Genomic DNA, 16,591 nt, shown 5'->3' on the forward strand with positions numbered 1-16,591 from the left:
GGCGCACTGGGCTTGGCCTGCTGGGCTTTTCAAAACTTGCTGAAGCTGTCAAGCCAGTGTTGTGTTTTCATTCCCCAGAATCCAAGCATTGTTGGGGACAAAGCCCAATGGAACAATCAAATCCAGATTCACAGGCTAGAAGGAGACCTCTAACCTAATTCAGTGCCCTAACCCACGTGGCAAGCACCACAGCTCACCAACTGGTCTTCATGTATGCTTTTCCAGAACCTGAGCTCACAGGATAAAAGCCCGCAATTTAGAGATATATTGAAGGAGATGTTTTCCAAGTGTTTGGGTCTGTTTTGCTGTGGGGCCCTAGACTCCTATGAGCAGTTTTCTAAGGAAGGGGGGGTCCTAGGAGCAGTAGGAGCAGGCAAAGCCATTGCAGCCCCCCCTACCCCCAGGGCAGCTGGGTGGGAGGTGAATCAGACTGGCTGAAGTTGGAGTGTGTGCGAATGCCTCTGAATCTCTTTACCCCTCCCAGACAAGCTATTGGTGGCCACCACCCAGGACTTCACCTGAGCCACATTCCAAAGACACTTGGGATACCAACACGCGTGGGAAACACGCACAAGACCAGATCCCAGCCCTCCCTCCTCCTCTGCTCTGGCCCAGGCAAAGGGAGGGAGTTACTAGGGTGGAGATGCTCAAGTAGAGTTCAGGTTTCTTCTCCGCTTTCAAGTTTGCTCAACAGCACCACCTGCTGTCTCAGAAGTCAGGAAGTCAGAGAAAGACCAGTATGTGTCAGCCTTACATTCACAGAGTGCCTGAGCCTCAGAAGAGGCAGAGGCAGGGCAGGACATCCCACTGGCCAGCTTTAAGCCATCTCCTCCATGGCCCTTGCCTACCCGCTCCAGCCCCTCCTCTGTTAATCCCACCAATTATCCACAGCTTTATGCTAATTCCACCATAACCGATCCCTCCGAAACCATCTTACCACTGATAAGACAGGTCCTAAACCCAAATTCTGCCATTGGCCTCTGCACATCCTGGTAGGAAGGGGTCTGGTCTGCTCAGGGTCTGGTAGGGTAAACCTCTAAAAGTGCTCATAGAGGACATGTTGCTCAGTAATTTTTTAAATTGCAGTAAAACACACATAACATAGAATTTATATGTTGTGTCCAATTCAGTACTGCTAAGTAATTCACATTCTTGTACAACCAGTCTCCTAAAACTCTTTTCATCTGAACCCCAGTAACATTTTCAACATCATTCTCCCCCCCACTTCCCCTCTCATATCTCAAATTCTTCTTGATTGCCATACATTTTTTCACAGACATTATGAATCCTTGTGGAGCTCACAAAATATGCCCCATTAGTTCAGCCATTTCTCATTTCCCCACAGGCTGCCGATAAACACTGGGTTGTTTAGTTTTTGTCTTTCCCAACTCCTTAAAGCAGTTTTTATTTCCTGGTTTTGGCACCTCCTGACGAAGGGGAAGCTGAAAAAATGGATAACACTTGAGGTTTGCTTTGTTTTTCTGCTGCTGCAGCTCTGTGGGACACTGCCCAGGGAAGGACTGAAGAACTGTCATCTGAGCCGCCTGGATCTGAAGGACACTTAGAGGACAATGGACAGGCCTCACTGAGCTCCAGAGCCCCCGACACTGTATGCAAATTTCAGGTGCATGTGGGAATATACATTTTTCCAGGGGGACATTCTCTACCTTTCCTCAGATTCTCAAGGGAGTCCCTGACCCAGAAAAGGTTAAGGGCCACCAGCAAGCACCCTTGGAGATTAGCATCTGGGGTTTTCATTTATCCAGATCCTTTCTTGAACAATAAAGGGCTGTGAACCACACGATGTTCCTGCTTTTTGTGTGGCCACAGATGTGAACTGAGTGAGTGAGGACAACAGATTGTCAAGGACATCACAGAAGGAAATTTGGAGCAAAGAGCCAGGAAGAAAGATTGAAGTGGGAGGATGAGGGAAGGGTTCTAAATCTGCAGACATTCTTGGGAAGCCAGACATGAGGAGGCAGCACAGAGGCCTTTCATAACTCACTGTGGCCTTGGGTGACTTCTTGAGTTCTCTCCTTGGGGACTTGGGTGACCACAGAAGCTTCCAGAAGACTTCTGGTAATAACACTTATTATGTTCTTTACAGACACACGCTTATCCCTCCTTACCACAACCCATAAAAGTGGGTATTTTAATCCCCATTTTACAGAGAGAAAACCCAGAACCTTAAGGATAATAGGTAATTTTCCCAAGGTCAGATAAATGCAGAGCACAGCACTAGCCAGTTTGGCTCGGTGGATAGAGCATCAGACACATACCCTTGACTGAAGAGTCCCAGGTTCGATTCCAGTCAAGGGTATGTGTCTTGGTTGCAGGCTGGATCACCCGGATGCATGCAGGAGGCAACCAATCTATGTGTCTCTCTCACATCTCTCTTTCTCTTTCTCTCTCTCTCTCTCTCTCTCTCTCTCTCTCTCTCTCTCTCTCTCTCCTTCCCTCCCTCTCCCACTCTCTCCAAAAATCAATGGAAATAAATAAAAATCAATGGAAAAATATTCTCAGGTGAAGATTAGAAAAAAAAAAAAGACAGAGCACAGATGTAAACTCACTCCAAAGCACATTCTCCTAATCATGAAACTACCTTATTTATTTTTTTTATTGTGATAAAACCTTGTTTATTTGGCCCATTTTAGCCTTTGGGTTTGACATGCTTGCCCCCTAGAGTCAGGACTAGACGGAAACTGCCAGAAAAAGCGAAGGCCCGCTGGGGGCGCTCAAGAGCGGTTCCAAGTCCCCCTCCACCCACTCGCTCCCCTACCGGGTCCCACAGCGGGTCAGCCTGGGGGCTGCGCCGTTAGCTCTGCTTTCTTTGTCCCGGGAAGGGAGCTGCAGCCCTAGCCCCGGGCCCCAGGCCCATCCATGCCTGGGTAGGGAAAGCCTTTCTCTCACCTCTGGTCTTCCACCGACGGGGCGGGCTGGTCCTTGGCCCCATAACCCCGGCTGGTCTGAAGCGAGACGCTGGTCCCCGCGATCCGCTCTGTTCGGGAGACCACGGCGCTTGGCCCGCCACAGGATACCGTTCTTGCTTGACTTTCCTCTGACGAAGCGGGGGCGTCCTCCAGACCCTGGGATTTCCACTCACCGCACCCTCCCTTCCTGCACACACCCCGCATTTGAGGCCGATCCTGAAGCCATCCCTGCCTGTGAGGAGCAGAGCAAGGGGTGTCCTGGAAGAAGCGCCCTGGTGCCCGGTGCCTGCCCAGCCACTTGCCCACCAGGGCAGGCCTAGCTAACCCCCATTTCCTGTTCATTTACTACCAGGTCCTGTGGGACCCACAGCCGATGGAAAGGGGGAGAATGCAGCCCAAGAAACGCACAGCGAAGCGCGCACCCACACACTACAGCCCCCGCGGGTAGACGCGGGGACGCGCGCCCCTGGGATCCTCTGGAAGCCTTTGGCATCTCAGCGCGCCCGCGTGCGGAGAACCGCGGAGTTCACAGGCACCTTCAGAGGCAGATGCAACTCAGCGACCGAGATCCCAGCGGCAGGTCGCGGCGGGAAGCGGGGCATCCGGTACTGCATTTTGGAATCCTCGCTCCTCGGCGTCCTCCTCCCCAGCGCGCAAACAGCAGACGCTTGAAGAAGCCTGGGCCGGACGGTCCGAGACGGCGGCCCTCAGCAATGACAGGGAGAAACCCGACTGCCACCCGCAGAAGTTGAGACTCAGGGTCAGGGCTGGAGCCCGGGCTGCACAACCTGGCCACTCTGCAGCCACGCAGTCCTGTGGGAAACCGCCCATTGTCTTCACTAGCAGAGAAGTGCAAACAAGGATCCCTGAACGCTGGTGAACCTTGAACCCATGGCAAGGGCCAGAGTTATGCACCGATTGTCTAGTCCAGACAATGGGCCTCAAGTTATTTCCTGATCAAATAGTCTCAGAGTAAATCCTTCTAATATTTACAGACCTTTAAGCGGCTCCCGCAATTGCCTACCTGACTAAGGGCTTTATGTGTATCCAAGATTAAATAAAAGGTTGGCGAGGCCTGGGCACCAGTGGAAGTCCTTCCCCTTGAGTTGGACTTGCCCACCTGGCCCCCCTATATTTTCAAATTATCTCTTGTCTCTTTCATTTGCGTGCGGCCCCTCCTCCAGATCCTGAACCCTGAACCCACGCAACGTGGGAGAACATAGGCACAGTTCGAGACTACTCTTGCGCAGCTGGTGGCGCCGCACGTCCTGTCACAGGGCTTTCCCAGTCATCAGAAAGGCTATCAACCAGCCCCTTCATCCAACCCGTTTCTTCCTCTCCTTGTGGTACCAGCCCCACTGTGGGCAGGTTTTTCTCCCTGCAAAAGGACAGTATCTGCCAAAACCGGTTTGGCTCAGTGGATAGAGCGTCGGCCTGCGGACTGAAAGGTCCCGGGTTCGATTCCGGTCAAGGGCATGTACCTGGGTTGCGGGCACATCTCCAGTGGGAGATGTGCAGGAGGCAGCTGATCGATGTCTCTCTCTCATTGATGTTTCTAGCTCTCTATCTCTCTCCCTTCCTCTCTGTGGAAAATCAATAAAATATATTTTTTTAAAAAAAGGACAGTATCTGTTCCGCGGGGACGCAGTTCTGCACCTCTCCATTCGCAAGGCGCAGGGGGCACAGTTGCCCGGGGCTTGCCCAAAGCCTGGAGGCTCCATTGGGCTGGAGCAGCCTCCCTCTGGGCCTTCTCTGGGTGCAGATTACCTCTTTAGGATTAAGTTCAAGAACCCCTGTGGGGAGAGAATGAAGGGGCGATGGGAGCAGCCTGGATGGAGGAAAGGAGCACCTAGCAGGAGTCAGGGCACCAAGCACTTCCACCCCCGGCACCCCGTGGTTGGGCAGATTACTGATACTCCTAAGACTGTAAATGAGGATGATGGTGATGATAATAATAATAACCGATCTCTTTGAGCTGTTATGAGGATTGAATGAAATGATGGACGCAAAGCTCTTAGAACAGCAAAGCTCTGGACCAGCACTCAAAAGCCATTAGCTATAATAGTAATGACAGTCTGGACTCCTTGGAAAAGCGGAATGCATTTACTGACAATTTACTCAGCCTCAGCCCCCATGTCTCCAGTGTCCTAGTCTGGTTTGCAAAGGAAGACAGGCACTCAGCATATTTTATCTTACTGAAAAGAGTTGGAAATAATGACCAATCCAGTACTTTTACATCTCCTAAAAGTGATTAGAGCTCCTTTGAGAAATGACTGACTCTAGGTCTGGGGCAGAAAATGTTCAAAAAATTTTTGGAACTTTTTGTCATGCCAGAAAGTAAAGAAGCTATCAAAGAGTACTAGGATTGTATCAAAAGATTTCACAAACTGGTTCCTCCTTCTGAAAATAAAAACCCACAGCCCTTCCAGGTTATTCTAAATAAAAAATCTCCCAAACTAATTTCATTTGGCTCCTACAGCTCAAAGGTCAGACATTTAAAATATCAATAAGGATGATGTTTGCAAGAGAGTGAAACATCAAATCACTTTAAATTCATAAAGGTTTTTTTTTTAAAATATATTTTATTGATTTTCCACTGAGAGGAAGGGAGAGGGATAGAGAGTTAGAAACATCGATTAGCTGCCTCCTGCACATCCCCTGCTGGGGACGTGCCTGCAACCCAGGTACATGCCCTTGACCGGAATCGAACCTGGGACCTTTCAGTCCGCAGGCCGACACTATCCACTGAGCCAAACCGGTTTCGGCAAAGGTTTTTTTTTTTAATCTGGCAAATTAGGGGAAAGAACCAAGCATTAATTATGCCTTTCTATATGAAATCTACTTCACATTAAGCAAATCACAGTGAGAGAAAATTTCTATTTATAAAAGCATTCCACTTAATGAGTGAATAAATGATGTTAGAATTAGAATATCTGCCAATCTGCCACACAAATGAATTAATGGAGCTCAGCATAATCATCAATGGTTGCTGACATCACAGTAAAAAACCAGGATCCTGCTCTGGCCAATGTTGCTTAATGGTCACAGTGGCGGCCCATGGACCAAAGGTTGGTCCATGGGTTTGATTCCTGGTCAAGGGCACGTACCTGGGTTGCAGGTTCGATCCTCGTCCTGGTCCAGGTCAGAGTGCATGTGGGAGGCAACCTCTCTCTCACATTGATGTTTCTTTCTCTCTCTCTCTCTCTCTCTCTCTCTCTCTCTCATCTTCTCCCTCGCTCCTTTCCACTCTCTCTAAAAAAAAATATCAATGCAAAAATATCCTCAGGGGGATTTACAAAACAAAACAACAATACAATTAGCATCCCATGCTTCCTGATGAAACACAACATCACCATCTGTGGCCTTACCAAGATTGAACTTGAATCTGATCAAGCCTCTAATTTGGATCCTTATTTTCCAAAAAATGCAGGAAGACAGAAGAACATGTTAAATGATTACCATGGGAATGAAATTAGCAAAATTCAGTCTGTGAGAAACCTTATAGGACACAAAAAAACCCCAAAAACAACAGAGTTCTTCAATTTTAAAAAATTGCAAGAAAAACAACGAAGGAGGAAACTATCGATTAAAAGAGACATAAAAGACAAAATCATTGTTCCAGCTATCTAAACGTATGTAACAAATCACTCCCAAACTCAGTGCCTCAAAACAGTAACAATATTAAATTTACTCATCAACCTGTAACTTGGGACAGGATCTTCAGGATAATCATCTTTGCTCCACTCAGTTAGCTGGGATGACAGGAAGGTTCGTGACTGTAACAATCACATCTATGTAACCTGTTGTGCCTTTTTATTACACTCAGCCCTGAAATGCTACTTAACTGTTTCATGTGATTAAGGTTGTCTCCCAACTAAGCTCTGGAGGAAAAAGACTGGATTGTACATGTTTTTTATATTCTCTTTGATGCCCAGATACTATGGTCTGAATGTTTGTGTTCCCCACCCCCTCAAATTCATATGTCAAAACCTCATCACCAATGTGATGGAGTTTGGACATGGTTAGGTCATGAAGGCAGAGCCCTCATGAATGGAAGGAACTAGTGCTCTTATAAAAAGGAGCCCCAGAAAGAGCCCTCACCCCTTCTGCCATGTGAGTTCACATTAGAATATGCTGTTTATGAACCAGGTGATGGGCTTTCACCAGACACTGAATCTGTGGCGCCTTGAACTTGGACTGCTCAGCCTTCAGGAATGTGAGAAAGAAATTTTTGTTGTTGATAAGTCACCCAATCTATGGTAGTTTGTTATGGCAGCTCGAATGAACTAAGACAGCAGATCAGGGCCTTCACATAGTACGTGTTCAATAAATATGAGATGGTAAGGCCAAAAAATAAGATGGCGGCATAGGTAAATGCCTGAAATTGCTGCCTCACACAACCACTTCAAAACTACAAATAAAAGACAAAACAGACATCATCCAGAACCACATGAAGGCTGGCTGAGTGGAAATTCTACAACTAGAAGGAAAGAGAAAAGCATACTGAGACTCAGAGGAGGTGCGGAAGTCAAGTGCAGAGGTACGGAGGCGCACGCAGAAAGGGCTGGCAACTGAGGATGAGGTTGTCTTTTTCAATCGGGAGGGAGACACAAGCTCCCGACTGTTCTAAACTCCAGTTCCGGGCAAGTCTCTGGGGACCCAGACTCATACAGGGAGAAACTGGACTGTCTAGCAGCGAGCAAAACTCGGAACTCGGAACTCAAGGGCGGCTTTCTCTCAGAGGTGCTTGCAGGGATTACTGAGGGACACTGAGATCCAGGGCCTCTTAGGGCAGGGCTGAGAATCAGCCATAGCTGTTTGCTCCACCCTGTTAATTCCCTGAGACCCTGCCCCACCCAAGCTGTGCGCAGAGGCTTTTGCATATGAATGGCCTGGCCCTTTGCAATCTAAAATTACTTAACAAACTGCAGCTGGGTCAGAGAGACCCAGAACATCCAAAAGAAGGCCCAAGGCCCCACAGCAGCTTGCATTACTTCACAGCTGTTCCTCATCTGGGCGCCTCCAAATCCCAAACAAAGAAGAGGAATCTGCAGATGTCTCCATAGCTCCTGCTGGGTAGCCTCAGGCAGAGGCTAAATTAGCACCTCCTTAGAGATCCAAGTGCCAGTGTACCCAGTGGTCAGAGTGGGACCACCCAGATTACAACTCCTCAGATCCATAAGGGACACACTCAGGGGACAGACTCAGTGAGCACCAAAGCCCCACTGAAGCAAGTCTTGCCCCATAAGGGTGTCTCCAGCACAGAAGTTCTCCCACTGCAGACACAGCTGATTCTCACAGCCAATTGGCCTGGAGGTCAATTCCTCCCAGTGATACCAACAACAATCAAGGCTTAACTCCAAGACTGTGCACACAGCCCACAAAGGGGAGCACCAAGAGTGTCCACCTCAGGTAATTGGGGAGGCTGAGCCACTGGACCCTATAGGACACCTAGCACAGAAAGCCACAAGGAAGCAGCCAAAATGCGGAGACAAAGAAACAGGTCACAAATGACAGAAATGGAGGAAAGCAAACTACTGGATATAGAGTTCAAAACCACGGTTATAAGGTTTTTCAAGAATTTTCTAGAAACTGCCGATAAATTTAGTGAGACTCTCGATAAATCTAGTAAGACCCTTGAGGATATGAAAAAGGACCAACAAGAAATTAAGCATACACTGACTGAAATAAAGAATATTATATAGAGATCCAACAGCAGACTAGAGGATCACAAGAATCAAGCCAAAAATTTGAAATACGAAGAAGTAAAAAACACCCAACCGGAAAAGAAAAAAAAAAGAATCCAAAAATATGAAGATAGTGTAAGGAGCCTCTGGGACAACCTCAAGCGTACCAACATCTGAATTATGGGGGTGCTAGAAGAAGAGAGAGAGCAAGATATTGAAAACCTATTTGAAGAAATAATGACAGAAAACTTCCCCTACCTGGTGAAAGAAATAGACTTACAAGTCCAGGAAGAGCAGAGAACCTCAAACAAGAGGAATCCAAAGAGGACCACACCAAGACACATCATAATTAAAACGCCAAGAGCAAAAGACAAAGAGAGAATCTTAAAAGCAGCAAGAGAAAAGCAGTTAGTCACCTACAAGGGAGTAACCATACGACTATCAGCTGATTTTTCAATAGAAACTATGCAGGCCAGAAGGGAGTGGCAAGAAATATTCAAAGTGATGAATAGCAAGAACCTACAACCAACATTACTTTACCCAGCAAAGCTATCATTCAGAATTGAAGGTCAGATAAAGAGCTTCACAGATAAGAAAAAGCTAAAGGAGTTCATCACCACCAAACCAGTATTATATGAAATGCTAAAAGGTATTCTTTAAGAAGAAGAGGAAGAAGAAGAAAAAGGTAAAGATAAAAATTATGAACAACAAATACATATCTATCAACAAGTGAATCTAAAAATCAAGTGAATAAAAAATCTGATGAACAGAATAAACTGGTGAATATAATAGAATCAGGGGCATATAAAGGGAGTGGACTAACAATTCTCTGGGGGAAAGGGGTGTGGGGTGTGCAGGAAGAAACTGGACAAAAATCGTACACCTATGGATGAGGACAGTTGGGGGGGTGCGGGTAAGGGCAGAGGGTGGGGTGGGAACCAGGTGGAGGGGAGCTATGGGGGAAAAAAGAGGAACAACTGTAATAATTTGAACAATAAAGATTTTTTTTAAAATATATTTTATTGGTTTTTTACAGAGAGGAAGGGAGAGAGATAGAGTTAGAAACATCGATGAGAGAGAAATATCGATCAGCTACCTCCTGCACATCTCCTACTGGGGATGTGCCTGCAACCCAGGTACATGCCCTTGACTGGAATCGAACCTGGGACCTTTCAGTCCGCAGGCCTACGCTCTATCCACCGAGCCAAACCGGTTTCGGCAATAAAGATTTTTAAAAAGCTTTAAAAAATATGAGATGGTACATGAAGGTAGACATTTCCTTTTTCTCTGGGCTTTCCCCACCACCACCTCTTTGCTGGGGCCAGACCAATGTTTTATAAGTAGATAGATAGACAGAGACAGAATACTTAGCAGAGAAATAAATTGTAGCAGTGAATAATCAGCACAGGAATTTTGCAAAGACTCAAGCTTTTATTCTAACTTCGGAGCTATTGACTTGCTGGAGACTTTTTTTTTTCCCCTGAGCCCTTTGTGAAGATGACAGCCTCGTTGATGCTCTGAGTGATGTAATCTATGTTGGAGGCATTGATACAGGTGAAGTTAATCCGACCATTCCTGGGGACGTAGATGTGTTTCTTCTTGACCAAATATTCTATCTGTTGGACTTGTGATAATCACAGGATCTCAGATCCTGGGGTGACCAACTCTAAGTCCCCTCTAGCCCAGGTGGATTATGGGGGATAGGGAGCATCAGCATTTGTGGGAGGTCATAGGGGTCTTCAAAGCAGCTCCACTTTCCTCAAGAAAGATTCAAAATCTGGTGTGAAGCTAGGGACTGGTCACCTAATCAGTGAAGTTGAATATTCAAATACAAGCCCAAGGTCAGAAAGGGGAGAGCTCTCTCCTCCTAGACACTTACAGTTGAGTCCAAGATAGCCATGGGTCCCATTCTGATTAGTGATGTGATCCCAGGAGCCAGGGGTTCCCAGGAGCCGGAGCTTCTCTTTAAACTTTTCTTTGATGAGCATAATGTTTTCTGCAACCTCTTTCAGACTCAGCTTCCTGCCAAAGGAAGGACAGCAAGAAATTAGAGTGTGCGGATTCCCTCTGCTCCCAATCTCCTCATTGCCATTCCACTTCTCTTCCCTTCAAAAGCCCCCAACCAGAGTGCCCGAGGGCACACCAGTGGAGTCAGGGATCTCAGATGGTTATGAATTGGAGAAAAGTTTCAGTCTGTATTAATTTAAGCAAGCCAAGCAGACTCCTATGAGGACTTTGGTAGAGTAGCAAGCTCTTGGGGTTTCCTAATCTCCTGCAATCTGGAAGAGTTCAAATAATTCATCAGTTTGTGTCCCATTCTATTACCCACTTCCCCATAATAGGGAAGAATTGGCATAGTCATTGCCATTGGAACACAGTGGGTCCTCAGTAAATGTTTATGAATGAATGGAGTAAAGAGGCAAGAAGCAAAGCACCCAGTTGACTCCTGTGAATCAAGATGTATGTAGGTATCTAGAGGCTCTGCCCATCCATCCCTGCCCCCACCCTTCACCCTTACCATGTTTCATACAGAGCAGGGTTACAGAGGATGGAGGTGATAATGCGAGCACCCGAGGTCGGAGGGTTTAGCCACAGGGCCAGGGCGAAGTTCATCAGCTGGGAGAGGACACACAGCAGGAGCTGGTTGTTGAGTGCCACCACAGCTAGGATCCCCACTCCTTCATCTGCAGCACGGAGACAGGAGCCTTGTTCTCAGTCTCCTCTACCGGGCCTTCCCCTGTGACTCGGCCTCCAACCTTGCCGAAGAGAGGGGTAACCTGCAGGGCCCTCATCCCAGCCCAGTCAAGCTGGTGTCCAGGCCCTAGGATGTTGCCAAAGGCTCTTCTTCCAGGAAGAGTAACTGTCAGAGTCTCAAAGGTGGAAGGGACTAGAAAGATAACTAATTCTTAACCCCTCCTCTTATAGATGATGAAATGAGGTCTAAGGGGGAAACAACGTAACTGGAGCCAGTTTTAATAACTAAGCTGAGATGATGTCAAGGAACCAGATGTCTAGCTCCTCTCCTGTGCCCCATGCTGCCCTCTCTGGAGGCCATGGCTCTTTCCACAGGGTAGAGAGAGTATAGAGTGTGTCATGGGTGTGGCAGCAGACCGTCCCTTCTACTTCTGCCCAGACCATACCATAAATGCCAAAACTCTTGGACAGAGACTGGCTGCAGAAGAATTCAAAGCCTTCAGACACGAAGTATTGTAAGAATCTAGTATCTTCTTCCAGGTCACCGGTAGATAAACCTTGATAGGGAATGTCAAAAAATGGGAATATCCGCTTCTTCTAGAGGAGAAAGGAGAATGAAAAAAGGGTGAGACTGATGAAAGTGATGGTAGATGGTGAAAGGAAGTCAAGTGAGACACTGGGCTCACCTTCATGGTGGCCATCAACTTTGTCCACTGACTTTGTGTCAACTTGCAGTAGTCAATATTCCCGATCACAAAGATACAGCCATCTGGGGCCCCCTATAGGTAGAGACTGTCTCATCAGGCACTGCCCCTACCAGGTGGTAGAGGCACCGGGGTGTTGGAGGAGAAGTGATCCTCCAAGTTGGTTCCTACCAAAGCACTAGACAAATCCAAGCCTAGAAAAGGCCTTGGATAATTAGAAGGGTGGGAAGGAAAGGAAAATAACAGTGTAGGTCAGGTCTGGGAAAAAGTTTCTGAGGGTGGCCTCTCTACCTTCACCAAATTGAAGAGTATATTGGGGTCCATGCACAGCTGCTCAGAGTCCCAGAAGGAGAATTCAAAAACTATAAAGCCCATGTCCTGGAAGATGAGTCCATGATGTTCTGTGAAAACACAGCCCCCCACCAGCTGTTACATGGGAAATGGAGAGATGGAAGCAGACAAACCAGAGAATGGCCCTGAGGGTCAGGGTTGAAAATGGAGCAATGACAAGAAAAGGGCAAGCATACCTTGGCTTGTCCACCATTTGTCATGACAGAGAGTGAGAAGGACAGCAGTGAAGAATGTAAATGGGGTGGGAATCAGGAACGGGAGAGGGGTCTTCTGTCACCCTCACCTTGCATAACACTCACCTACTTGAGAAGAAATGACGTAGACTATTTGAGAATCCCCACGCCAAGTTTTGAGGAACTGGGCCCCAAGTTGGAAGGCACCACTGTCGCCAACAGTGTGCACACCCCCTGCCTGCCAATAAATGAATAAATAAACAAACAAACAAACAGAAATAACACTTTAGAAGAGTAATGGTGATACTAGAACCACCTCAGATTCAGAATATTCCTTTCTTGAGAGAGTTTGCACACTAGCAGTGTGGGCTGGTGCCAAGAGCATGGGCTTTGGGTTCTGATGCTGGCCCTGCCCTTCAATGACAAGCTTGGGACTCTATGAGCCTCACAATTCTTCTTTGTCAATGCCGGGGGGGGGGGGGGGGGGGGGAGGGCAGGGGGAGGGCGGGGGGAGGGAGGTGTTCCAAAGTCCCTTTCAGGTTTAAGATTGTGCAAACTCCGATTTCCACACCCTGTGTCTGCGTGAGTGAAGGAGGGGCCCTTCTCACCCTGTTCTCCACGATGACTTGGCTGTGCTTTCCAAAGAGAAGTCCCAACGAGGCCTGGATGAATGACTTCATGCCCATCACCGGTAGATACTCATAGTTCAGGGAGGGATCCTGTGCGATCTGCCGTCGGATTTTGTGCACCACGAAAGAAACCCAGGGTTGTCCTTCCTGGGTCATGCAGACTGTGAGAAGAACCGCAGAGGGTGCACTCGAGGCCTCTGGGCTCTGCAGACAGCCCACAAACAACTCATCTGTCCTGGCTTTCCTGAAGCTTTGGAAAGTTGCCTAAGAAAAGACAACTTTCCTTCCCACCCCTCCCTTTTATAAAAGTAAATATTTATAATTGTAAAAAATTGTTTTTATTTTTAAATGTTTTTATTGATTTTAGAGAGAGAGGAAGGGAGAGAGAAACACTGATCAGAGCTGTCTCCTGCATCAGGGATCAAATTCACAACCTGGGATCGTGGTAAAAAATGGAGCAATGACAGGAAAAGGACAAGAAAACCTTGGTCCCAGCGACCAAGAGCCAGCGACCTTTTGGTGCACAGGATGACACTCAACCAACTGAGCCACACTGGCCAGGACAATTTTTGTGGGTTTTTTTTGTTTTGTTTACCTTCACCTGAGGATATTTTCCCATTGATTTTTACAGAGAGTGGAAAGGAGGGAGAGAGACAGAGAGAAACATCAATGTGAGAGAGACACATCACCGATTGGTTGCCTTCTGCACATGCCCCAACCAGGGCCAGGGATCAAGCCTACAAATGAGGTTCATGCCCTTGACTGGAATCAAACTCAGGACCCTTCAGTCCTCAGGCCTACGCTCTATCCACTGAGCCAATTTTTGTCTTTTTAAAGAAGACAACTGAAACCTATGTGCCATTTTAAAAGGCGAAAATTATATACAGCCTGGGAGTTATAAATACCTGAGATTAAACAAAAGTAACACGGACGTTCACAGTGGCAAGGGCTCTCTGTATATCAGAAGAGTCAATTTAGGGAACCATTCTTGGTTCAGGAACAGAAAGGGAGTGGAGGAAGAGGCAGAAAAATGCGCTGTGCTCATGCAGGCCCCATATACAGCTAGGGAAGAGGATATACCAGAGCTTGTATCAAACCTCTGGAAGCCCCCAGAGAAAGGCAGAGGGCACGGATTGACCCAAGATGTTTTCTGCTCTTTTGCCCACTGGGAGAAGCTTGCGCGATGTTCCTGATTCCTCTGTAGCAATGGAATACTGCCCCCTAGAGGCAATTATGATATACTAAGTCTTAGGCATCTACCTTTATAGGCCAGGAACGTCTTCTTAGAGCAATTGTCTTGTTTGTAGGCCTTTAACAAGCTGCCTTCTAGCTTCTGGGCTGCGGGCACATCCAAGAACACTGAAAGGGTGGACATCACTGAGATGAAAGTAGAACCAAGACTATGACTCCACTCCTAAGCTCTCTCCTGCTTTTGCCCCAAGGTTTCCTCTAAGCCTGAGCTTCCCAGGCCTGCCTCTTCCCAGAACCCTGGCAGTTTCAATATAGAGGCCCCACACAATTGGTCATCAGAGCAATAGAACCCAACTCCCAGTCTCCATGGTGGCGATCCTCAAGGACTATGGGAATATTCCGTGGCACTTGAGAAGAATCCCCTGAGAGATGGCTAGGGGAGGGAAGACCTGGAATTCTCAGGCACTTCTCCCTAACTCATTGCCTTCTCCTCTCTAACCCCAATTCGCCAAATCCAAAATAACAAGTCAGCCCTTTAGAAGATAGGGCAATACCTGGAAATAAATAAAAATGAACACACAACAACCCAAAATCTATGGGATACAGTGAAAGCTGTTCTGAGAGAGAAGTTCTTAGCATTACAGGCCTGCCTCAAGAAGAAAGAAAAATCTCAAATGAACAATCTAACCCTACACCTAAAAGAATTAGAAAGAGAGCAACAAGAAAAGCCCAGAGTAAGCAGAAGGAAGAAAATAATAAAGGTTACAATGGAAATAAATGACATGGAGTCTAAACGAACAATACAAAAGATCAGTGAAACCAAGAGTTGGTTCTTTGAAAAGATAAACAAAATTGATGAATATTTAGTCAGACTCACCAGGAAACAAAGAGAGGACTCATATGAGCAAAATAAAAAAATGAAAGAGGCGAAGAAGTAACAACTGACATCACAGAAATACAAATTATTAGCCCTAACCAGTTTGGCTCAGTGGATAGAGCGTCCGCCTATGGACTGAAAGGTCCCAGGTTCGATTCTGGTCAAGGGCATGTACCTTGGTTGTGGGCACATCCCCAGTAGGGAGTGTGCAGGAAGCAGCTGATTGATGTTTCTCTCTCATCGATGTTTCTATCCCTCTCCCTCCCTCTCTGTAAAAAATCAGTAAAATATATATTTTTTAAAAAAGAAATACAAAGGATTGTAAGAAAATACTATGAACAATTATATGCCAACAAATTGGACACCCTGAGCAAAATGGAAAAATTCCTAGAAAGGTACAATCTCCCAAAACTCAGTCAGGAAGAATCAGAAAACCTGAATAGACCAATAACACCGAATGAAATTAAAGCAGTAATCAACTACCAGCAGCCCAGCCAGTGTTGCTCAGTGGTTGAGTGTTCACCCAAGCACCAAGAGGTCCCAGTCAGGGCACATGCTCAAGTTATGGGCTGGTTCCCCAGTAGGGGGCATACAGGAGGTAGCAGATGGATGTTTCTCTCTCATCAATGTTTCTATCTCCCTCTCCTTTCCTCTCTCTAAAATCAATAAAAACATATTTTAAAAAAACTCCCAGCAAACAAAGGTCCTGGACTGGATGGCTTCACAGGAGAATTTTATCAAACATTCAAATAAGAACTAACACCTACCCTTCTCAAATTATTCCAAAAAATTCTAACCTCTTTTTATGGGGCCATCATTATCCTATTTCTAAAACCTAAAACCTGATGAAAAACACTACAAAGAAAGAAAATTCTAGGCCAATATCCCTAATGAACATAGATGCTAAAATCCTCAGCAAAATATTAGCAAACCAACCGGATCCAGTAATACATTAAGAAGATCATACACCATGACCAAATGGGATTTATTCTGGGGATGCAAGGTTGGTACAATATCTGTAAATCAATAAATATGATAAATCACATAAAATGAAAGATAAAAATCACATGATCATATCGATAGATGCAGAAAAAGCATTTGATAAAATCCAGCACCTATTTATGATAAAAACTCTCAGCAAGGTGGGAATAGAGGGATCATACCTCAACAAAATAAAGGCCATGTATGAAAAACCTATAGCCAATATCATACTCAATGGGAAAAAAACTAAAAGTATTTCCCTTAAGATCAGGAACAAGACAGGGATGTTAGTCCCAGTCCAATCCAGAGTGTCACCGTGTCATCAGGGTTCCAGAGTCATTCTTTGTGGTTCCCTTGGCTCTGCTCTTCTGGAT

General features: G+C 46.4%; 1 protein-coding gene across 1 annotated transcript; it reads right to left on the reverse strand.

Annotated features, from left to right (window-relative positions):
• Positions 1 to 9,950: 9,950 nt before the first annotated feature.
• On the reverse strand, positions 9,951 to 14,543 carry GOT1L1 (glutamic-oxaloacetic transaminase 1 like 1). Its single transcript, XM_070407388.1, has 9 exons — positions 14,429 to 14,543; positions 13,148 to 13,329; positions 12,666 to 12,777; positions 12,307 to 12,416; positions 11,998 to 12,090; positions 11,758 to 11,908; positions 11,136 to 11,301; positions 10,497 to 10,639; positions 9,951 to 10,241 (listed from the first exon to the last, which is right to left on the reverse strand). The coding sequence occupies exons 1-9, from the start codon at positions 14,541 to 14,543 to the stop codon at positions 10,066 to 10,068; spliced, it is 1,248 nt and encodes a 415-aa protein (XP_070263489.1). The 3' UTR covers positions 9,951 to 10,065.
• Positions 14,544 to 16,591: the final 2,048 nt, after the last annotated feature.

This window comes from Myotis yumanensis, unplaced genomic scaffold, assembly GCF_028538775.1.
Source record: "Myotis yumanensis isolate MYYU_CA2020_CCGP unplaced genomic scaffold, mMyoYum1.0.hap1 SCAF_3, whole genome shotgun sequence".
In the NCBI taxonomy this organism is placed as follows: Eukaryota; Metazoa; Chordata; class Mammalia; order Chiroptera; family Vespertilionidae; genus Myotis; species Myotis yumanensis.